Here is a 25,400-nt window from a genome sequence, read left to right as displayed (position 1 = left end):
ACTCCGTAGTGTTGATATTCATATCTCAAATGCTTCACTGGAGATATACATGCACGTACAGAGTTGTTTCAGTATTTATGGTTCCAGTTCAACTTGTTTAGGTGCTTTGCCTTTTCTGCCTGTATGTCTACTGGTATGAGGTGGAGTGTTGGGAGTTCTTGGAAGCAGCTGTTGTGCCTAGCTCAGCGAGGGTTAGGGCACTAACCATCAACTTGTCTCCTAGATCAACACAGTATGTGATCTCAAACTAGTTAGCAACCTATTTCTTTCCATTACAGTTCCAGATCAAATTGAAGGCTACTGCCCAAGTGTAATCGCATACAGTATGTTTTCCCTATCAGCTACAGTAGCAGCACACCACTTGTGTCTGTGGTCTGTCTGTGCCACTCTCCAGCCCATGTCAGATCCTGGGATAACTTCCCAGTGTTAAAAAAAGAAACTCTGACACAACTCTTTATCAACACCCCCCCTCCCCCCACTGCCCATGCCACCCCCCACAGCCCCTCCTCAATGTTGAAAAACGAGGAGGCAGCTCTCCACTCCGGTTGTGATTGTCATTCACTTCATTCTTGATTGTGTGTTGGACATCAGTGTTGTTGTTCTACAATTAGACAGCAACTACTATTCTACTGATAGATTTTGAATTATTGTTGTTTATGTTAATACGTTTTTATTCAGTGCTGCTTTAGGATTCAGGACTGAATGGGGTCTCTGTTGCCGCCTGTGAAAAACATGGCACCATGTCTAACAGTTTCCGCGGTTACCACACTATTTCTCAGCACCTGAAAGACCTGAAGAAGGAGAACTTCAGCCTGAAGCTGCGGATCTACTTCCTTGAGGAGAGGATCCAGCAGAAATACGAGGACAGCAGTAACGATGTCCACAAGAGGGTGAGTCTCACTGGGGCACTGAGGGAGAGGGGGTAGGAGCAGGGATGTTGTCCACAAGAGGGTGAGTCTCACTGGGGCACTGAGGGACAGAGGAGAGGGGGTAGACAGGCATTCACTACCATTGGACATTCAGAGATACTCAATCTTTCTACCCTTTTGACAGCTTCCACATAGGAGACTCTCTGAACTGCTCCGATTTTGGCAATCTCAGTCTCTTTCACCCTAATCGGGCATTCCAAGGACTTCACTTCATGGTCTCCACTACAGTTACAGCACTTTGCTCCTTCGCCATTTTCTTCTGCTACACATTCACCTTCATAGTGGTTTGCCCCCCTACACATATCCCACACCTTGGCTTCTCACTTCGACAGACAATACATTGTAAAGGCCTGTATATAGACACTTTGATAGGGCAGTGTACGCACCCCAGCTGCACACTGATAGGGAGAGACTCCACATAAAAAAAAAACACAAGAACAGACAAACTTTTCTCCTTCATGCCTTTTATCACATAAGCATCGACCACTCCAGCCGTGTTTTTTTAACAGAGCAATGGCGACTTCTTTCGAAACTCCTTAAATGACAACCTTGACAGGTAGATCAGGGACGGACAACTGGTGCCCACTCCCCCCCTTTTTGTAGGCCCGCGGATCAATTTCCCCACGATGAACTCTTACTGTTGAGAGATAGAGTAGAGGAATACACAAGGTGCAATTTCGAAATGTGGTTGTGCATCAGCAGTTTTTTTTATCTTGTTATGTCAGTCACTGACAGTAAATCAATTAGCCCATGTCAGCTAACATTTCTTTGATTGTTAAGTTAGTCTAGCCAGCTATCTAAATTTGTAGTAATCACGGTTGAATTGGTCACTCTCACTCAGATATCATATTAAAAACTGCAAACATTTCTCTCCACCCTATGGAATAATGTATAGAATTGCATTAGATTAGCTGTAAGCACTAATCCTCAGCACTACCAATTTCACTTTACTTAAAGAGTTCTTCAAAAGTTTTTGATGGATTCACCAAGGCATATATCTGTTTTCTATAAATCGTACTCCTACCAGATACGATAGTCCATTCGTCCTTGTTTCCACCGCCATCAGATTTTTGTTCACCATCCGCTTCTTCCATTCGTTCGCGTCCATCCACTTCCCATAGTCCTCCATTCCGGAAACCGTCATGACTCCAGAAGTCTGTCTTCTTCTTTTTTGAGATTGGGTTGGTGGATCGCACCCAACTTTTAAGGTGCGTACACTTCCACCTGCTGTACTGAATTGTGAGGCCAGTCACGGCCTACCTACATGTTCCTCTTAAGAAAGTGAAATAGAGCCCTAGACACTACTTCCCTTCCCTTTCCTCCCCACGACACCACCCCAACCCTGTCCAGCCTCTCTAACCCTTTCACACAATCTCCCCATCTACGTCATACAGTTCACAAAATATCAACACGTGCACCGTTTCCTCCACTAAACACTCATCACACAGACCTGTTTCATGTCTCCCTATCATCCACAATGTGGCATTCAAACCTGTGTGCCCAAACCATAGTCTACTCCACCCAATTTCCTCTCTCCTACATCCCAGACTACCAACCCTTTTTCCCTTAACTGACGGGTGCATGCGATTAAAATTGCATCCCACTCCCTTTGCCAAAGATCGAGCCCTTTTGCCCGGATCAAGGACTTGACTTCCTTGCGGCCCAGCGGGACCTGAATATCTACCAGCTCTCTCCTCACTGTACTCTTAGCCACCACATCAGCCTTCTCATTACCTTCCACACCCACACGGGTGGGAACCCAGCAAAAGCTTTCCACCACTCTCATCCTCTCCAATTCCATTAGTGCCAAGAGTGTGCAAAGCTGTCATCAAGGCAAAAGGTTGGCTATTTGAAGAATCTCAAATATAAAATATACACATTTTTGGTTACCACGTGATTCCATATGTGTTCTTTCATTGTTTTGATGTCTTCACTATTTTTTTACAATATAGAAAATAGTAAAAAATAACGATAAACCCTTGAATGAGTAGATGTTCTAAAACTTTTGACTGGTAGTGTACATGTACATATTACCTCAATTACCTCGACTAACTGGTGCCCCCGCACATTGACTCTGTACCGGTACCCCCTGTATATAGCCTCGCTACTGTTATTTTATTGTTGCTCCTTAATTATTTGTTATTTTTATTAAAACATTTTTTTTACTTCAGTTTATTCTAGTAAATACTTTAACACTTTTTTTTTACTTCTTAAAACTGCATTGTTGGTTAAGGGCTTGTAAAGGAAGCATTTCATTGTAAGGTCTACTACACCTGTTGTATTTGGCGCATGTGACAAATACAATTTGATTTGATGACTCCTTTCTATGCGCACCAAAATTACGACCAGTTTCTCTAAATTGCCCTGTGAAAGCCTTCCACTGTAAGATCTTATTTTATAATTTAGCTAGTCATGTAGGCAATAGATCAAACTTTCAATTGATGCCCACCTGCCCAGATAGTGATTTTTGTAACGGCACGATTTTTGGATTGCGTAAAACAACAACAGTAAGTGTGCTTTCTCTAGTTCCTCAACGCCACAGCTAGGAGAGCTCCAAAAAAAATCATCTTATAGTTGAAGACACTTCTTTGAGTCATAAAAGTGCACTGAAATGATTTAGGTACTGGGCACACTTTGTAGAGGTGTGTGGCCACTTGGAGACATTAGTTAGTCCTCTTACTCAAACCCTTGTAATTGTTTTGTCTCATGTTGCATCTGCCCCACACTTTCCAGGAATATTCTTATCATGTTACTAAATGTATCCAGATATATTTTTGAATTGGTTAACAAAAAAAATGCGCCGAAATGTACAGTTAATGTTTAGATTCAGTCTTGTGATCTGTCGTGTCCTCAACTCTGGTCTAATCATTTCCCCATAATCTTCAACGTGTTTTTCATATTTCTTATGTAAAAAAAAAACACATTTCAATTTAGCCATATCGATATAGGCCCACGATAAAGGGTTAACACACACATTGTAATCCCAAAACTCATAAATAATCATCAATCCCAATTACTTGTACTTGCTGACAAGATCTAATTATATGTCAGGACCACAGGAGAAACTTAGGTGAATGAGGCACTGCTGAACTCCTATAGTGTACTACCTTAGTTTTGTCTACATTGATTCTACATTGATATTCAGCTTTGATTGTTCACACCAGTTAAAAAAAACTTTATTTTTTATTTTTTTATGTATTGAAGCTCATCTTCAGGTTCAGAGATCAATACAATGTCATCTGCATATAAAATAATTGTTTAGACAGACACCTTTTCCTAGCGCTTTGATTGTTTAGACAGACACCTTTTCCTAGCGCTTTGATTGTTTAGACAGACACCTTTTCCTAGCGCTTTGATTGTTTAGACAGACACCTTTTCCTAGCGCTTTGATTGTTTAGACAGACACCTTTTCCTAGCGCTTTGATGACCAGAGTGAGATCATTAATATACATTGAGAACGGAATGGGTGATAATGCAACCCTGTTTCATACTAATGTCAACGGGAAATCAGTCAGTCAGGCGGCCATTGACTTGAACACAACATTTCACATCGTCGTACATGGAGATGAGCCATTTCAGGATGTTACCATTTAAACCAACTGGCCCCAACTTGTCCCATAACATATTTCTGTCAATGTGCTCAAAGGATTTAGAGAAATCTATGAAAGAACAGATGGTTTATTTTTCTTCCCTCCCATGAATCTATGTTTGTGGTTTAAGGTGGGGATGTGGTCCGGGCAGCTTTCTTTTGTTCTGAAAACATTTAGCTCATCTGCTCTGATATTGTTGGTTTTAGCTCAGTAAGAAATGCAGTTCAACAGAACACAACAAAATAGTTTATACACAGCAGTTCATGGGGACCCTTTTGTCTCCTGACTTGGGCGTAGGGTTGATGACGCCGTATTTCCACATGTCCAGAACAACGCAATAACCAAAGAGCTTGTACAGTTCTGGCCTTACAATTTTTCATAACTTCAGCAGGTAACCCATCATAGCCGTATGCTTTACCATTCTTAGTCGGATGCTTTACCATTCTTAGTCGTATGCTTTACCATTCTTAGTCGTATGCTTTACCATTCTTAGTCGTATGCTTTACCATTCTTAGTCATATGCTTTACCATTCTTAGCCGTATGCTTTACCATTCTTAGCCGTATGCTTTACCATTCTTAGTCGTATGCTTTACCATTCTTAGTCGTATGCTTTACCATTCTTAGTCGTATGCTTTACCATTCTTAGCCGTATGCTTTACCATTCTTAGTCGTATGCTTTACCATTCTTAGTCGTATGCTTTACCATTCTTAGTCGTATGCTTTACCATTCTTAGTCGTATGCTTTACCATTCTTAGTCGTATGCTTTACCATTCTTAGCCGTATGCTTTACCATTCTTAGCCGTATGCTTTACCATTCTTAGCCGTATGCTTTACCATTCTTAGTCGTATGCTTTACCATTCTTAGTCGTATGCTTTACCATTCTTAGTCGTATGCTTTACCATTCTTAGCCGTATGCTTTACCATTCTTAGTCGTATGCTTTACCATTCTTAGTCGTATGCTTTACCATTCTTAGTCGTATGCTTTACCATTCTTAGTCGTATGCTTTACCATTCTTAGTCGTATGCTTTACCATTCTTAGTCGTATGCTTTACCATTCTTAGCCGTATGCTTTACCATTCTTAGTCGTATGCTTTACCATTCTTAGTCGAATGCTTTACCATTCTTAGTCGTATGCTTTACCATTCTTAGTCGAATGCTTTAACATTCTTAGCAGACTCACTAATTGGCTCATTTAAAGGAGAGACAATGTGCCTTGAGCCACTAACACTGTCCTGGGGCTTTGTTGTACTGTAATGGGCTGTTTGGAACAGACTGGCAAAGTCATTTCTCCGTATGTCTAGTACAGTGTGCTTATGATTGCAAGTTTCCTTTGAGCCCTAGCACTTCCCAGGGGATTAACTGTCGGCGTTCACTAGACACACCAAGTTTGTTAACATGTTGCCAAAAAGCCTTTGGGTCAGATGTCTCTAGTTCTTGAATGTTCTCCTGTTGATGCCGCCATTGGTGTCATTTCCACAGTAAGGTGAGCTCATTTGACCACCAGGCCTTTTATTTTATTTTTTACCTTCCTTCTCTTATTAGACCTGCCAGGCTTAATCTCAATGTCCCTGTGGGGGATCTGGTCCCCCATCTCCTGCTTTACTGTATCACAGAATGGAGTATAGACAGAGTCCACAGTCTGCTGATTAGCAACCGTGGCCTCCAGCTGGGCAACACAGTCATTCAATGCTGCTTCACATACATTACTTGTCATAAAATGCTCTGGAATACTGGACAGGTTGAATTTGGTGATGGTAGAACCTTCCATGTCTCATTGGACAGTGGGATGGGGGGGTGAATGCTGGAACTGGGAGAGCCAGCTCCAGTTAGAGAGTGGAAAGGAGAGCAGACAGATGGGGCTTTCTGGCATTATAAGGCATGGGACCCTACGGCGTTCACAGAGCGCTTTGTACACCAAACTCCCAGGGCCTTCACCTCCTCCCTGTAGGCTGTCTCGTCATTGTTGGTAATCAGGCCTACTACTGTTGTGTCATCTGCAAACTTGATGATTGAGTTGGAGGCGTGCGTGGCCACACAGTCATGGGTGAGCAGGGAGTGCAGGAGGGTGCTAAGCACGCACCCTTGTGAGGCCCTTGTGCTGAGGATCAGAGAAGTGGAGGTGTTGTTTCCTACCTTCATCACCTGGGGGCGGCCTGTCAGGAAGTCCAGGACCCAGTTGCACAGGGCGGGGTTCAGATCCAGGGTCGCGAGCTTAATGATGAGCTTGGAGGGTACTATGATGAACAGCATTCTTACATAGGTATTCCTCTTGTCCAGATCGGATAGGGCAGTGTGCAGTGTGATGGCGATTGCTGAAGGGGGTGGATTGGGGGTTGGAGAGAACTAGTGCTCATATCCCTCTCTTCTATTTAGAAACCTGCTTCACTCTCAAATCCCACATATATGGGTCGGCAGGTGTACTTGGGGAGACACTCATTTTGCATACTGTATTATGAAGCTTATCTGAGTCAATTCATGCCTCATACACATCATTTACAGTTACATTATTATTACTATTATATTGAAATTGAACATGCATCTAATGAACATGCACAGCAAAAACGTTTCTATGTTACATATTATTGATCTGTGGTGTGACGTTACCTTTTGTTTTTATGCAGAACATCGAATTGAAGGTAGAGGTGGAGAGCTTGAAGCAGGAGCTCCAGGAGAAACAGGAGATTCTGGACAAGGCCCCGTGAGTATACTTCCATGGCTTGTATTGTCACAGTGTCCTTGCACAGACAAATACCACAATACAGCCTACTCACTTCACAGTTTATCTCTATATTCAGACTAAGTTCTCATACCCCCTTTACAGACCTTCTGTACTGTATACAAGGGGTCGGCAACAGCCCACAAGTGATAAAAAAAAAGAAAGAAGAAGAAGTTTGTGGTAAAAAAAGACTGTAAAATCATTAGGAATTCAGCTAAAAATGTAATTTAGGAAATCTGTTTCCAGGTATTCTCACGAATAAAAAAGAAATGTGATTGTGTCTCAATGTAATCAAGTTACAGATGTAGGATGTTAATTTGATCACTATTTTGTTGCTGAGTATGAAATGCAAACTTGTAGTGTATTTAAGGTTTAAAATGCTTCTAATTTTCACTTGATTTGCCCTAATGAAAAATGTATCAACCTATAATGTATCAACCTATTCAAAAAAAATCCATTAATTATAATGCACATAATATTTAACAGTGCATTCAGAAAGTATTCAGACCCCTTGGCTTTTTTCACATTTTGTTACGTTATAGCATTATTCTAAAATTGATTCAATAAAGAAATGTCCTCATCAATCTACAGTCGTGGCCAAAAGTTTTGAGAATGACACAAATATAAATGTTCACAAAGTCTGCTGCCTCAGTTTGTATGATGGTAATTTGCATATATTCCAGAATGTTATGAAGAGTGATCAGATGAATTGCAATTAATTGCAAAGTCCCTCTTTGCCATGCAAATGAACTGAATCCCCCCAAAAACATTTCCACTGCATTTCAGCCCTGCCACAAAAGGACCAGCCGACATCATGTCAGGGATTCTCTCGTTAACACAGGTGTGAGTGTTGATGAGGACAAGGCTGAAGATCACTCTGTCATGCTGATTGAGTTCGAATAACTGCCTGGAAGCTTCAAAAGGAGGGTGGTGCTTGGAATCATTGTTCTTCCTCTGTCATCCATGGTTAGCTGCAAGGAAACACGTGCCGCAATCATTGCTTTGCACAAAAAGGACTTCACAGGCAAGGATATTGCTGCCAGCAAGATTGCACCTAAATCAACCATTTATTGGATCGTCAAGAACTTCAAGGAGAGCAGTTCAATTGTTGTGAAGGAGGCTTCAGGGCGCCCAAGAAAGTCCAGCAAGCGCCAGGACCGTCTCCTAAAGTTGATTCAGCTGCGGGATCGGGGCACCACCAGTACAGAGCTTGCTCAGGAATGGCAGCAGGCAGGTGTGAGTGCATCTGCACGCACAGTGAGGCGAAGACTTTTGGAGGATGGCCTGGTGTCAAGAAGGGCAGCAAAGAAGCCACTTCTCTCCAGGAAAAACATCAGGGACAGACTGATATTCTGCAAAAGGTACAGGGATTGGAATGCTGAGGACTGGGGTAAAGTCATTTTCTCTGATGAATCCCCTTTCCGATTGTTTGGGGCATCTGGAAAAAAGCTTGTCTGGAAAAGACAAGGTCAGCGCTACCTTCAGTCCTGTGTCATGCCAACAGTAAAGCATCCTGAGACCATTCATGTGTGGGGTTGCTTCTCAGCCAAGGGAGTGGGCTTACTCACAATTTTGCCTAAGAACACAGCCATGAATAAAGAATGGTACCAACACATCCTCCGAGAGCAACTTCTCCCAACCATCCAGGAACAGTTTGGTGACGAACAATGCCTTTTCCAGCATGATGGAAAACCTTTCCTTAAGGCATGGCCAGGAACCTCCCAAGACCTTAATCCCATTGAGAACTTGTGGTCAATCCTCAAGAGGCGGGTGGACAAACAAAAACCCACAAATTCTGACAAACTCCAAGCATTGATTATGCAAGAATGGGCTGCCATCAGTTTGGCCCAGAAGTTAATTGACAGCATGCCAGGGCTGATTGAAAAAGAAGGGTCAACACTGAAAATGACTCAATAAAAGCCATTGACACTTATGAAATTATTGTAATTATACTTCAGTATTCCAAAGGAACATCTGACAACAATATCTAAAGACACTGAAGCAGCAAACTTTGTGGAAATTAATATTTGTGTCATTCTCAAAACGTTTGGCCACGACTGTACACACAATGCCCCTTACTGACACATAAAAATATATATATTTTTTACCTTATTTAAATACAGTACCAGTAAAGAGTGTGCTGTCACCAAGGCAAAGGGTGGCTAATTTGAAGAATATAAAATATATTTAGTTAATTGAAATTGCATTCCAGTTGACTACCTCATGAAGCTGGTTGAAAGAATGCCAAGAGTGTGCAAAGCTGTCATCCAGGCAAATATAAACTGTATTTTGATTAACAATTTTTTTGGTTATTACATGATTCCATATATGTTATTTCATAGTTTTGATGTATTCACTATTATTCTACAATGTAGTAAAAATAAAGAAAAACCCTTGAATGAGTAGTTGTGTCTAAACTTTTGACTGGTACTGTAAGTATTCAGACCCTTTGCTTTGAGACACGAAATTGCGGTCTTATCAAACCAAGATTGAACTCTTTGGCCTGAATACCAAGCCTCATATCTGGTGAATACCTGTCACCATCCCTAAGATGACGCATGGTGGTGGCAGCATCATGCTGTGGAGATGTTTTTCAGCGACAGGGACTGGGAGACTAGTTAGGATCGAGGGAAAGATGAAGGGAGCAAAGTACAGAGAGATCCTTGATGAAAACCTGCTCCAGAGCTCTCAGGACCTCAGTCTGGGGCGAAGGCTCACCTTCCCACAGGACAACGACCCTAAGCACACAGCTAAGACAATGCAGGACTGGCTTCATCACAAGTCTCTGAATGTCCTTGAGTGGCCCAGCCAGAGCCCCGACTTGAACCCGTATGTTTGGCTTAATGGATGTATTATTTTACTTGTACTAAACCCCATGGCGCCCCCCTACTAGCACTGACCTTGCTGACAACCACATATCAGTCGTAGTAAGTACATTTCCCCCCAATAAAGTAGTTATCTTAAGATAAACTGTAAGTCACTCTGGATAAGAGCAACTGCTAAATGAGTGAAATGTAATGTACTAGCCCTTCTGTTTGTTGTTCTCAAGAGTAATAATGTAACACGACTTGACACAAGAACAATAATGTAACACAACTATCTACATATGCAGGACCTTAATTTGAGCCCGTTTGCTACAGCATAATCCTACAGCATCAGGAAATGGGAATTATTACGTGGGAATTATAATTAATGGACATTTTTGTTGGGGTTGATACATTTTTCGTAAGGGAACACCATGTCTGTAATTTCAAAGTGGAAATTACAAACTTCGGAAGCATTTTAAACCTCAAATACACGACACGTTTGACTTTTCCTGTATTGCAGGAAGGTTCTTCATGGCGATCAAATTAAGATCCTACATCTGTACCAATCAGCACCTGATTTGATACACGAATCAGCCTGTGAACAAATAATTATGTTAATTAATCAGCACTGTATACAGAGAAGTAATGACTTAATAAATCAGTTAAGTGCTTCGTCAAGACACGTTCGCCCTGAAGGAGTATGGGTACAGGGTCAGTCCCTCTAGACCTCCTGAAGTCTAGTTGACCTGTTGTGGTTCAACAAGGGTGCCAGGGCCAAGTGGTGCTCTCCCGGATTCATAAATAAACAGCTAGCTCTGTGATTGTCGTTAGAGTTCTAAAAAATACTATGACATATAGAGGGCCACAGGGGACCAGCAGTTAGAGCGACACTCTCTTGAGAGAAGCGGCCCTGGGCTAACTCTAATGGTACTGTTAGGTGGTGAGTGACAAGCAGTGATGGGCGCTCGCTGTAATAGTGAGAACTGTCAGAGGGCCACAATAAATGTCAGAGGGCCACAATAAATGAGAGAGAAATTATGCTTTTTTGCCTAGTTAGATGTAGAGAGCAGGGGCCAAGCCTCAGTCCATGGCTTACTGTTTATCATACATTATCACTCTCCAGGGAGAGAGCTTGTTGGCTTTTAAACTTTGGAACAGTCGATACATAGACTCCAGCAAACGACTAACCCTGCAGTACAACAGTTAAAGCGTCTACAGAACCATGTATCATGTTTTATTTACGTATGTTTTGTAAATAGAGTTAAAAAATATATATATATTTTACCTTTATTTAACTAGGCAAGTCAGTTAAGAACAAATTCTTATTTTCAATGACAGCCTAGAAACAGTGGGTTTAACTGCCTGTTCAGGGGCAGAGCGACAGATTTGTACCTTGTCAGCCCGGTTACTAGTCCAATGCTCTAACCACTAGGCTACCCTGCCGCCCCAGTTACAGGATGTGATATTCTCATTCTGCACTGTATCATACTCAAGCCTTGTCGACGTGTTCATGTGCTCTGATAGGACGGCGGCGGAGAGACTGACCAATCAGAATGAGGAGGAGCTGCAGCGTCACTGTGAGGAGCGGCAGCAGGAGATCAGCCACATTCAGGAGATCCTCGAGACCAAGGTCGAGCTGCTGCAGGAGGTCACACGCGCACACACACACCACACACACACTAATGCAGGTGGTCACACAGTTTTGACAGAAACTAGTATTATTCCAATGTTGATGATTCCAATACACTTTGTTTCTGTGCTCAGTTTCAAATGCTGTGGTTACATTTGGAACATACACTGACACTCCTGATGCATTGTGTTGTCAGGAGGCCCAGTTAGCGCGGGGCGATGCTGAGAAGATGGCCTATCTAGCAGAGGCTGAGTCCCAGTGCTGCTTGGCCCTGGAGAGAGAGATGATGATGAAGATGGAGGAGGAAGAGGAGAAGTGTGAGGGCGGGTCACTGGGATCCAGGCTGCAGCAGGGGGCCCTGGCAAAGAAGGACAGGTTAGCAGGAGGACAGGTGCTGATCGAGGTGTGACTGGCATGTCAGTGTGTTGTTTCTCTCAGAATGTGTGAATTTAATGCCAGATCAGAGTTTAATGCCCGGTCAGGGTTCCATGGCCGCAGGCAGAACAGCAGAAACTGGGTCTGCAGCACGACCAGGTGGACTCGGGACGGGGACAGCCAGGGGTCATCAGGCCAGGTAGTCCTGAGACATGGTCCTAGCACTCAGGTCCTCTGGGAGGGGAGAGAGACAGAGAGATGGGAGAATTAGAGGGAGCATATCTAAGATCACACAGGACACCAGATGAGACAGGAGAATTACACCAGATACAGACTGACCTTAGCTCCCCGGCACATAGAATATTGCAGCATAGATACAGGAGAATGAGACAGGGGGGATCGGAAGTTACTCCCGGACAGGGACAAAAAAGCAGGATATAACCCCACCCGCTTTGGCAAGGCACAGCCCCCACACCACTAAACGGATATCAACAGGCCGCTAATTTACTACCCTGAGACAAGGCCGAGTGTAGCCCACGAAGTCACATTTCAGGCTTCAAACATAAAGATATAAAACTGTATTTTTTTGTGAAGAATCAACAACAAGTGGGACACAATCATGAAGTGGAACGACATTTATTGGATATTTCAAACTTTTTGAACAAATCAAAAACTGAAAAATTGGGCGTGCAAAATTATTCAGTCCCTTTACTTTGAGTGCAGCAAACTCTCTCCAGAAGTTCAGTGAGGATCTCTGAATGATCCAATGTTGACCTAAATGACTAATGATGATAAATACAATCCACCTGTGTGTAATCAAGTCTCCGTATGAATGCACCTGCAATGTGATAGTCTCAGAGGTCGTTAAAAGTGCAGAGAGCATCATGAAGAACAAGGAACACACCAGGCAGGTCCGAGATACTGTTGTGAAGAAGTTTAAAGCCGGATTTGGATACAAAAAGATTTCCCAAGCTTTAAACATCCCAAGGAGCACTGTGCAAGCGATAATATTGAAATGGAAGGAGTATCAGACCACTGCAAATCTACCAAGACCTGGCCGTCCCTCTAAACTTTCAGCTCATACAAGGAGAAGACTGATCACAGATGCAGCCAAGAGGCCCATGATCACTCTGGATGAACTGCAGAGATCTACAGCTGAGGTGGGAGACTCTGTCCATAGGACAACAATCTGTCGTATATTGCACAAATCTGGCCTTCATGGAAGAGTGGCAAGAAGAAAGCCATTTCTTAAAGATATCCATAAAAAGTGTTTAAAGTTTGCCACAAGCCACCTGGGAGACACACCAAACATGTGGAAGAAGGTGCTCTGGTCAGATGAAACCAAAATTGAACTTTTTGGCAACAATGCAAAACGTTATGTTTGGCGTAAAAGCAACACAGCTCATCACCCTGAACACACTATCCCCACTGTCAAACATGGTGGAGGCAGCATCATGGTTTGGGCCTGCTTTTCTTCAGCAGGGACAGGGAAGATGGTTAAAATTGATGGGAAGATGGATGGAGCCAAATACAGGACCATTCTGGAAGAAAACCTGATGGAGTCTGCAAAAGACCTGAGACTGGGACGGAGATTTGTCTTCCAACAAGACAATGATCCAAAACATAAAGCAAAATCTACAATGGAATGGTTCAATAATAAACATATCCAGGTGTTAGAATGGCCAAGTCAAAGTCCAGACCTGAATCCAATCGAGAATCTGTGGAAAGAACTGAAAACTGCTGTTCACAAATACTCTCCATCCAACCTCACTGAGCTCGAGCTGTTTTGCAAGGAGGAATGGGAAAAAATGTCAGTCTCTCGATGTGCAAAACTGATAGAGACATAAAGCGACTTACAGCTGTAATCGCAGCAAAAGGTGGCGCTACAAAGTATTAACTTAAGAGGGCTGAATAATTTTGCACGCCCAATTTTTCAGTTTTTGATTTGTTAAAAAAGTTTGAAATATCCAATAAATGTCGTTCCACTTCATGATTGTGTCCCACTTGTTGTTGATTCTTCACAAAAAAATACAGTTTTATATCTTTATGTTTGAAGCCTGAAATGTGGCAAAAGGTCGCAAAGTTCAAGGGGGCCGAATACTTTCGCAAGGCACTGTACATACTGTCCTCTACTGAAAGAGTGGTATGGGTCACAGATATCAGTCCAAGAGGTGTTGCAGAGCTTGTTTCATTTGGAACTTCAGCCCAACAGTTATAAAATGTACAAGCCTTGTTTATCACAGTTTTAGTGGTTAAATTCAGTCAAGCCTATACTTTCCACTCTCTCTCCCTCTCGCTCTCTCAATTCAATTCAAACGGCTTTATTGGCATAGGAAACGTATGTTTACATTGCCAAATGCAAGTGAAATAGTTAAAGAAAAGTGAAATAAAGAATCAGAAAGGAACAGTAAAATGACACTCACAAACGTTTTAAAAGAATAGAGACATTTCAAACGTTATATTATGGCTATGAACAGCGTCGTAACAATGTGCAAATAGTTGACGTTCAAAAGGAAAACAATATATAATATAAATATGGCTTGTATTTACTTTATTTGTGCTTCACTGTTTGCCCTTTTGTGGCAACAGGTCACAAATCTTGCTGCTGTCTTTCTCTCTGCCTCTCTCACTTTCTTGCCCTCCCTCGCTCTCCCTCAGAGTAATAGAGGACCTGACTGAGGAGAGGAGGTTGCTGAGACACCGGGTCGGAGAGCTGGAGGTCAGAGTTCACGACCTCATGACTTCCCTCCAGAAGAAAGACAGGGATGCAGAGGTAAATGAAAGTCCAGTTTTTTTTTACATAGCTTATTACAGTGTATAACATCGGTATTGTAAATACAACCCCTCAGCCTCTCTCTCTCACAGTTCACTTAACCTTTTCATACGTGAGTTCGGTCGCCCCAGCATGAGTTTTTTTTATTCACATATTCACACAGAATGCATTCACAGTTCCAAAATGTGATTATTACGCAACAGGACAGTTAACACACGCGGCCAGTTAATTATCGATAGGCTATGTTTCAACTTGTCAATTTCAAATGATTTTCTAACAAGTTGTATTTTCTAACAACAGTTTGAATTGAGGTGTGTTCCTCATCCTCATTAAGTAGCATAGAAGGAGCTCATTTCAGCGCTGCGGACAATTTGTTTGAGGCTTTACTGAGGCTTTACTGAGCCGGACAAACGCACTTCACCAATGTTTCCGCAGATCAAGTATGCAGGCTTGTGCAGTTTTGCACGAATTGTCACATTGTCTGGCTGGCGCTCGCATTGTCTTCCTTACAGATAATAACTTTGGACATGTGTGCGTTCCTATCAAAGTAAGTGCCTTATTTTCTGGATACCGTGTTGCGTTTCTACTGGAGCGTACAGGATGTATTGTAGCAGGCTCAAGGTGGTGGGGTTTCCATGTTACCAAGTTCAAAAACCAAACATGAACACGAAGCACAACTAGAATACAAATAGGTCATTTATTAGGGAGATTTGCATACTGTGGGAAATGAATTTCAAAATCAAATTTTATGAGTCACACGCGCTGAATAAAACGGGTGTAGACCTTACAGTGAAATGCTTACGTACGAGCCCCTAACCAACAATATGGATAAGTAATTAAAGAGCAGCAGTAAAAAAAAGAACAGTACATACAGGGGGGTGCCGGTACAGAGTCCATGTGCGGGGGCACCGGTTAGTGGAGGTAGTATGTACATGTAGAGTTATTAAAGTGACTATGCATAGATGACAACAGAGAGTGGCAGTGGTGTGGAGAGGGGGGGCAATGCAAATAGTCTGGGTAGCCATTTGACTAGATGTTTAGGAGACTTATGGCTTGGGGCTAGAAGCTGTTTAGAAGCCTCTTGGACCTAGACTTGGCGCTCCGGTACCGCTTGCCGTGCGGTAGCAGAGAGAAAGGGGGGAATTCAACCATCAGTTCACAGTCCACAATCCGTTCTCATTGTCTGGTTTTCCAGGGGTAATCCTACAACTCGGATCCTTAGCCAAACCGGTTCGGTACACAGTGGGGGTAATCACACAATTCTCTCTCTTCTCACACATTTTCCTCTCAGTCCTCTTCCCGTTTGTGCAGCCCGCTTCCTCTTTTACCCCCAAGCACTCCATGGCTAAATGATCCAAAGGCTTGCCTCGTTGGGGCAGGAAGTCCATATAAGGCTCAGGGGTGGAGCCAACGGGCTGCAAGATATCTCCCTTCAAATCGCCACTCCCCTCACCTCTCCCTGCCTTCTGCCACACACCCTCCACCCTCATCTCCTACCGGAAGGGAGGGGTGGTCCAGCTCCCTAGAGCATTCCTCCTGGAGAGGGCATCGGCATTTCCATGGGCTGCACCTGATCTGTGGACGACAGAGAAATCAAAAGGCTGTAAGGCGAGGAACCAGCGAGTCACCCGGGCGTTACTGTCCTTATTCCGTGACATCCAAACCAGTGGTGCATGGTCCATTACGTTAAGTGCCGTCCCAATAAATAATATTTCAGCGTCTACAGCGCCCATTCTTTCTCCACAGTGGAATATCTTTGTTCCTGCGGCAACAGCTTCCGACTAATGTCTTGCTTCCGACTGGGTGTTCCTCACCTTCTTGTAGCTGTGATAGGACGGCACCCACCCATTTCGGGCGCATCGGTCTGTACCACCAGTGGTTTGGAAAAGTCCGGGGTCACCAGCTTGACTCCAGAACAGTGCTCCCTTTAAGTCCTGGAAGGCTTTCTCTGTCTCCTCGGTCCACGTCACCTGGACGGGTAGACAGCTCCTGGTCAGATCTGTCAGGGGACTGACTAGGGAGGCAAAGTGGGGAATAAATCTCCGGTAGTAACTAGTCAACCCCACAAACGTGCTTCTTGGTGAGGGGGCGGGGCCAGTCCCGAATTGCCTCCACTTTCTTCACCTGTGGTTTGACACATCCCCTCACGACTGTGTACCCCAGGTACTCAGCCTCCCACAGGCAGAGCCGACATTTCCTTGGGTTAGCTGTTAGCCCCGCCCCCTGTAAGGCCTGCCTCGCTCCCATTGATCACAGCATCACCGAAGTCAGACGCTACGTACTCACGATGGGGACGGAGAATCCGGTCCATCAACCTCTGGAAGGTGGCCAGGGCCCCGTGCAACTAAAAAAGGACAGCTTCTTGTAGTGGAACAGCCTGACAGGGGTGGCGAAAGCAGTTTTTTCCCGTCCCTTTTGTCCCCCAAAGGGCACCAATAACCCGTCAAGTCGAGCATGCTGATAAATCGGACGGTTCCTAGCCGTTCGATTAGTTCATCATTTCGGGGCATGGGGTAGGGGTCGAACTGACACGCCTGACAGGAAAGGTGCTAGCATGCTGGCCCATTGCTCATGGGGCCATTTCTCCCTAGCTTCCGTCCTCTCGAAGGCTTGGAGGTAAGCCTTGATGTCGTCAGCATCTGTCTGCATCAGTATAAACTAACTGGGTTTGGGACAAGAGACTGCTGCGCCTGCAGACATGCCGGCCTGGGCGGCTGTCAGCTGGCTGAGTTTAGCTCGCAGGAGAGCAGTCTGCTGACGCTGGTCCTCCAGCAGCACCCAATGCATAGCCTGCTACACTATGTTCGCCTCCACCAGTCTGTTTCGTTATTGAGCTTGGTTTGCTTTGCCCGCATTCTCCATCACATGTAGCAGGCTCAAGGGGGTGTAGTTTCCAAGTCACCAAGTTCAATAACCAAACACACACACACGAAGCACAACTAGAATACAAATGGGTAATTTATTAGGGAGATATGCACACGGTGGGAAAGGTGGGAATTCAGCAACCAGTAATCCGTTCTCATTGTCCGTTCCTTTCTTAAGGGGTAGTCCCATTCTCAAAACTTGTGGCCACGACTGTACTATTGTTTGTTGAACGTGGTACCTTCAGGCGTTTGGCAATTGCTCCCAATGACGAACCAGACTTGTGGAGGTCTTTTGATTTTCCCATGATGTCAAGCAAAGAGGCACTGAGTTTGAAGGTCGGCCTTGAAATACATCCACAGGTACACCTCCAATTGACTCACATGATGTCAATTAGCCTATCAGAAGCTTCTAAAGACATGACATAATTTTCTGGAATTTCCAAGCTGTTTAAAGGCACAGTCAACTGTAAAAATGATTTGTTTCATGCACAAAGTAGATGTCCTAACCGACTTGAAAAACGCGTTTTAATGGCTCCAACCTAAGTGTATGTAAACGTCCGATTTCAACTGTATGTATGTATGTATGGAGCATAATGTATTTACATTTTATTCACGTTTTCAAGTTCTGGTGACAAATAAATCATTCCGACTATTGCATAGATTGTAATGAACACCTATGATGTGTGTAAAATACTTTTTTGAAGGTTGTACTGGTTATAATGAGGCAATGCTAAGCTATTTGCCAGCTTTGTGCCGCACCATTTTTGTTGACATAATACAATGCCTTCTGTGTGTCACGTAAATGTCTGTCAGACCGAAGATGTTATAATGAGGTGAAGGAATGGTTCACTCATCTTTCGGGTAAACTTCTGGAAGTGAATGATCGTAGACGACACACCCCCTTCAACATGCATACTGCAAACAGACCAAACTCATCTTGTCTCCTCTTATTATCTTTGGTTGACGCTAAAAACAATTATATTTCAATCAATATTGAGCTGACCCGTGATGTGATGAATTATAAATAGTATTTGCTATTAGCTGATTCATATTGTGGTTTCTCTCATCCGAGAGTTATCTAAATATGACCGCTTGTGTTACGTCAATCTTTCCTCAGTTAGCGTTAGGACCAATATAGCTTACATTTTCCGGTTTGGATGATTGTGTTATGCTGTAGCTACTTCTGTGAAAGTCTGAACATTGCATCCAAAAATAAACTGGTCACATTCAGGACATTAACTTTTTAAGGACTGTGTTTGTGCAAAACGTTTCTGTGAAAAAAGTGTGGCTAGCTCAAATGCTGATTGTTTCGTCAATCGAAACTGGTCGTTCTAAATAAGCGTTCTAATCAAACCGGTTTGATCGTATGCTCCAGGGACCACTGTAGAATGATCACACCCGTTCGTTGGTACGTGTGAAAAGGTTAAAGTACTCCTGAGTGGCGCAGTGGTCTAACACGGAACCCAAACCGGCTGCGCGCGTGCACTATCGTGCATACATTTATTTTGCCCCCCCCACACCAAACGATCCCGACACACAGGTTAAAATATCAAAACAAACTCTGAACCAATGACATTAATTTGGGGACAGGTCGAAAAGCATTAAACATTTATGGTAATTTAGCTAGTTAGCTTGCACTTGCTTTCAATCACCCACGTGGTTATAATCAATGAGGAGATGGCACACGGGTACCTGTTTCTATAAACCAATGAGGAGATGGGAAAGGTAGGACTTGCAGCGCGATCTGCGTCAGAAATAGGAATGACTCCTATTTTAGCCCTTGGCGTCGCAGACTGCGATCAGTGTGGGTGCAATAATTGAATAACATGGGTTTCTAAATGTATTTTGCGACGCTCGCGCACGCGACGTTTCCGGTCTGGTCAGCATGTAAGGCACTGCATCGCAGTTGCTAGCTGTGCCACTAAGGATCCTGGTTTGAGTCAAGGCTCCGACCGGGAGACCCATGGGGCGGCGCACAATTGGTCCAGTGTCGTCCGGGTTAGGGGAGGGTTTGGCCGGCAGGGATGTCCTTGTCCCATCGCGCTCTAGCGACTCCTGTGGCGGGCTGGGCGCATGCATGCTGACATGGTCACCAGGTGTACAGTGTTTCCTCCGACACATTGGTGTAGCTGGCTTCCGGGTTTAGCGGGCATTGTGTGAAGAAGCAGTTCATCTCGGGTGGTTCGTGTTTTGGAGGACGCATGGCTCACGACCTTCACCTCTCCCGATTCTGTACGGGAGTTGCAGCAATGAGACAAGACTGTAACTACCAATTGGATACCACGAAATTGGGGATGAAAATTGGTAAAAAGTAAAATAAAATAAATAAAAGTAAAGGTTAAAGTATATAATAATTACTACAGTCACAAACAGATTCTACACACACCTTCTCACAAATCATAACCTATCCACATATACAGTATGACATCAGGTGACACTTAGTTTTGTGACTGGAGGCCTAGTACTGGTTGTAATATTTGATTGGGCACGTGAGGGCCAACTCTAATGTACTCACTGCTAGCTACTGACATATGGGTTAGTCACACTGTACACAGGTTAGTCATACCTCTCCTGCCCTCCGTCCTACCCCTCCCTTCCCTCCCTGTCCCCCTTCCCAAGGGAATGAATGAACAGCTGAACCCAGATTATCGGGGGGGGGGTTGAGATACCATTACCATATCTGTCCTGTATTTATAAACATGTTGAATGTACAGTAGGTCAGTGGAACCCTGGCACCTGCTCCTATGCTAGGCTAACATACCTCAGAGCCACCGTGATGATGCAAAACACAGATGGCTTTTATGGGCTACATGCAGCAGGACTCACATGAATGCCTCCATGTCTATTTTGAATCCAAGAATGTAGTTGGTTCAACGGTACCTCTTAAATGATAGTGAAATCTATAATATCCTGGCTCAGAAAATATTTCATGCCATCATGCAATCGTGTCATTCATATATTTGTTTTAACCGTTTTCTGAGGAACAAAAGATTGGGTTCATTATGAGTTTATACATTTTTTTATTGTTATTTACCACCCTTATTGTCTTATGTCCACAGTTGCTGCGGGGTGAGATGGGTCGAGAGAAGAGTTGTATCCAGCCAGAGATGCAGGTATGTGTGGCAGGAGTACTGCCATCCTATAGTATGTCTGTGGTTGTGGGAATCTGATTCCATTGGCTTAACATAAGCTTTTGGACCATGCACACACAGACAGGGACACTGTAGTGGGGAAGTGGGCTACAATACATTAGTTTGCATGTAAGTGATGATAAGCTAAAGTTTGCTGTTTGAGAAATTTAATTCAAGGCCTGTAGCCAGCATTGCCTGGAGTAGTGTGTTTGATAGCAAGGCAATGGTATATGAAAGCCCTCCCAACCCGCTCCATGCTCCCTGGGACAAATGGTCGGAGGTTGCCCTCTGTAGGAACCAAAGGAAAACTGCATGTAAGATAGCTGGACCACACATTCACAACACCACACACACACAAACACACACACCATTCACAACACCACACACACACATTCACAACACCACACACACACATTCACAACACCACACACACACACATTCACAACACCACACACACACACATTCACACACCACACACACACACACAACACATACTGTACACAAATGAGGATCAAAATACTTGGTGCATTCATTCGGGTCACTCAGATATATTGCTCAGCACTAAAATCCCCCCCCCCCCCCCCCCCCCAATAGTACTGAGGATATCTTGCTGGGTTCTATTTCAAATATATAGTTTCGATGTCTCACTTACAGTTTTTCCAACTGCTTACACAAGTTTTCAAAACGGTCTCCTTTTTTTCAAAACTCTACACACAATTCCCAAAACTGCATACACAAAAAGCAAAATGCCTCACATCTCCTTCAAAATGTAATACTGCATTCAAAATGCCATAAACACATGTCAGAATGAAGCATTTGCATCAAATGGCCAACACTGCTTTCACAATTGTACATTTTTGGGTATTCCATGTAAACACTGTTCTTCTAAATCTAAAGCTCTTTGGTCTTTCATAGGCTTATATCTACATTTCAATACAATGTTCTACAGTGAAAGTAATCTGCTGAGAGGGGTAACAAGTACACTGTAAACACCAATGCAATGTAGAAACAGAAAATATTTATTAGGCCAAACATTACTGTTGTATACAGCAGCATACAACAAAACCATAAACATATGTAAACCAAAAGTATATTCTTTAGAATACAGTAAAGAACACAATTGTGTGTGTGGGGTCCCGGGGGGGGCAGTCCAGGAATTGGTAGGATGGGTGGCAAACCAGTTTTGGATCAGAACAGCCCGGTGAACACTAACATTGTCCCATAAAACCACAAATCTAGCAGGCTCCTGATCTGGATCGGGGACAAGCATTGTGTAAATTGCATCCAGAAAAGTGAGCACATGGCCGGTGTTGTAAGGACCCAGTGTGGCATTGTGATGGAGGAACCCGTTTTGAGTGATGGCAGCACACATAGTTATATTACCCCCATGGACATTGGTAATTGCCCTCTGTCCTATTACATTTCTTCCGCGGCGCCTGGTTTTGGTGAGGTTGAAGCCAACCTCATCCACATAAATAAATTCATGGCGAATTACATGGGCATCCAGCTCCAATACTCTCTGTAACAGACAAAAGGATATACAGATGAGTAAATATGGTATGTCTGAAGTACTGCAAGTAGTGTTGCATACATACCTCTACAAAGTCATGTTGCATATTCTTGACTCGGTCAGAGTTTCTTTCAAATGGCACCTTGTAAAGTTGTTTCATCGTCACTCGGTGCCGTTGGAGGATGCGTTGTATGGTCGACAGGCTTACAGCATTGATGTTGTTAAATATGGTGTCATTATTCAAGATATGCGCTCTTATCTCTCGAATCCTAATTGCATTGTCGGCCAAAACCATATTTATAATTGCAGTCTCTTGTACATCTGTAAACAAGTGTTCTCGTCCTCCATGATGTCTTTGCCTTTCCACACTGTAAAGAATTCAAACACAGTATGTGTTCAGCATAGGAACTGTAAACAATGTACAAAAACATGTAGTACAGCATGATAACCAACCTCATTCATTCAATGCAGTGCAGTAAATGGATGGCTTAGAGTTACAAATGTTTATGCAATATTATGCAGTCATACGTATTTTACAGTACATTACTGTAATGCTAAAATAGTAATTAGATAGTCATTAGATAGTTGCATACCTGTTCTCATTTCTGAAGGTTTGAATTATGGACGCCACTGTAAATTGACTCACGTTGGGCTCTCAGTCCAGCCTCTCTCATGGTCAAACCGTGGTTGATCACATGATCAACAAGTGTTGCCCTAATCTCATCAGAGATGGCTCTCCTTCCTTCTCTTCTTTGCCCTCGTCCTCTTCTTCCTCTTCCTTTCCCTCCTACACCTCTTGCTCTCTGTCCATTGTTGGCATCCATTGTTCAAAACAGGTAATCTGACCTAAATCAGTGATTTAAAAAAATAATAATAAAAAAAAGGAATTTTTACCCCTTTTTCGTGGTATCCAATTGTTTTTAGTAGCTACTATTTTGTCTCATCGCTACAACTCCCGTACGGGCTCGGGAGAGACGAAGCCGCACTGCTTCTTAACACACGCATCCAACCCGGAAGCCAGCCGCACCAATGTGTCGGAGGAAACACTGTGCACCTGGTAATACCACGACGGCCCTCAAAGAACTTCACTGGACTTTGCGCAAACTGGAAACCACATATCCTGAGGCCGCATTTATTATAGCTGGGGATTTTAACAAAGCAAATTTGAGGAAAACGTTACCGAAGTTCTATCAACACATTCACTGAAGTACTCGCGCTGCTAAAACACTCGACCACTGCTTATTCAACTTCCGAGATGCCTACAAGGCTCTCCCCTACCCTCCCTTCGGCAAATCTGATCACGACTCCATTTTACTCCTCCCTTCCTATAGATAGAAACTCAAACAGGAAGTATCTGTGCTAAGGACTATTCAACGCAAGTCTGACCAATCAGAATCCATGCTTCCAGATTGTTTTGATCACGTGGACTGGGATATGTTCCGGGTAGCCTCCGAGAACAAAATAGACGAATACACTGATACGGTGACTGAGTTTATCAGGAAGTGTATAGGAGATGTTATACCCACTGTGGCTATTAAAACCTACCCTAAACAGAAACTGTGGATAGATGGCAGCATTCACGCAAAACTGAAAGAGCAAACCATCGCATTTAACCATGGTAGACAATCGCATTTAACCAACAGACAATCACGGAACACAAAGGAAAACCAGCCATGTCACGGACATCGACGTCTTGGTTCCGGACAACCTAAACACCTTTTCACCCGCTTTGAGGATAACACAGTGGCCCACTTCCAAGGACTGTGGGCTCTCCTTCTCCGTGGCCAACGTGAGTAAGACGTTTAAGCGTGTTATACCTCGCAAGGCTGCCGGCCCAGACGGCATCCCTAGCTGCATCCACAGAGCATGCAAAGACCAGCTGGCTGGAGGGTTCACGGACATATTCAATCTCTCCCTATCTCAGTCTGCTGTCCCCACATGCTTCAAGATGTCCACCATTCGTCCTGTACCCAAGAAAGCAAAGGTAACTGAAGTAAATTACTATCACCCTGTAGCACTCAATTAGGTCATCATGAAATGCTTTGAGAGACTAGTCTAGGATCATATCACCTCTACCTTACCTGACACCCTAGACCCACTTCAATTTGCTTACCACCCCAGTAGATCCACAGACAAGGTAATCGCCATCGCACTGCACACTGCCCTATCCCATCTGGACAAGAGGAATACTATGTAAGAATGCTGTTCATTGACTATAGCTCAGGATTCAACCCCATAGTTCGGGCTCCCAAGTGGGCTTCCAAGTGGCGCTGCATCTCAGTGCTAGAGGCGTCACTACAGACCCTGGTTCGATTCCAGGCTGAATCACAACTGGCCGCGATTGGGAGTCCAATAGGGCGGCGCACAATTGGCCCAGCGTCTTCCGGGTTGGGGCTTGGCTGGGGTAGGCCATCATTGTAAATAAGAATTTGTTCTTAACTGACTTGTCCAGATAAATAAGGGTTAAATACAAAAAAATTGTACCCTCCAAACTCATCATTAAGCTCGAGGCCCTGGGTCTGAACCCCGCCCTGTGCAACTGGGTCCTGGACTTCCTGATGGACTGCCCCCAGGTGGTGAAGGTAAGATACAACTCCTCCACTTCGCTGATCTTCAACACAAGAATGCGTGCTCAGCCACCTCTCCTGTACTTCCTGTTCACCCATGACTGCATGTCCACGCACACCTCCAACTCAGTCATCAAGTTTGCAGACGACACAACGGTATAAGGCCTGATTACCAACAATGATGAGACAGACTACAGGGAGGAGGTGAGGGCCCTGGGAGTGTGGTGCCAGAAAAATAAGGAGCTGATCGTTGACTTCTGGAAACAGCAGAGGGAGCTAAAACCCTCTCACAAACTTTTACAGATGCACAATTGAGAGCATTCTGTCGGGCTGTATCACCGCCTGCTACGGCAACTGCACCAACCGCAACCCCAGGGCTCTCCAGAGGGTGGTGCGGTCTGCCCAACGCATCACTGGGGGCAAGCTACATGCCTTCCAGGACACCTACAGCCCCCGATGTCACATCACAAAAAGATTATCAAGGACATTAACCACCCGAGCCAC

General features: G+C 43.9%; 1 protein-coding gene across 3 annotated transcripts in view; it reads left to right on the top strand.

Moving 5' to 3' along the window:
* The window catches only part of LOC110521826 (myomegalin), a 114,589-nt gene that overhangs the window by 40,285 nt on the left and 48,904 nt on the right, over positions 1 to 25,400 (top strand). For 2 of the 3 annotated variants that reach the window (XM_036968458.1, XM_036968459.1), the window contains exons 4-9: positions 780 to 890; positions 7,145 to 7,221; positions 11,571 to 11,694; positions 11,873 to 12,051; positions 14,710 to 14,824; positions 20,748 to 20,801. In XM_036968458.1, the coding sequence (XP_036824353.1) occupies positions 780 to 890; positions 7,145 to 7,221; positions 11,571 to 11,694; positions 11,873 to 12,051; positions 14,710 to 14,824; positions 20,748 to 20,801 (660 nt within the window). The remainder of the gene's footprint in view (positions 1 to 779; positions 891 to 7,144; positions 7,222 to 11,570; positions 11,695 to 11,872; positions 12,052 to 14,709; positions 14,825 to 20,747; positions 20,802 to 25,400) is intronic. The other variant, XM_036968460.1, reaches the window with a different exon arrangement.

This window comes from Oncorhynchus mykiss, chromosome 30 (assembly GCF_013265735.2).
Source record: "Oncorhynchus mykiss isolate Arlee chromosome 30, USDA_OmykA_1.1, whole genome shotgun sequence".
Classification (NCBI taxonomy): Eukaryota; Metazoa; Chordata; class Actinopteri; order Salmoniformes; family Salmonidae; genus Oncorhynchus; species Oncorhynchus mykiss.
This window is presented reverse-complemented; position numbering and strand designations above follow the sequence as displayed.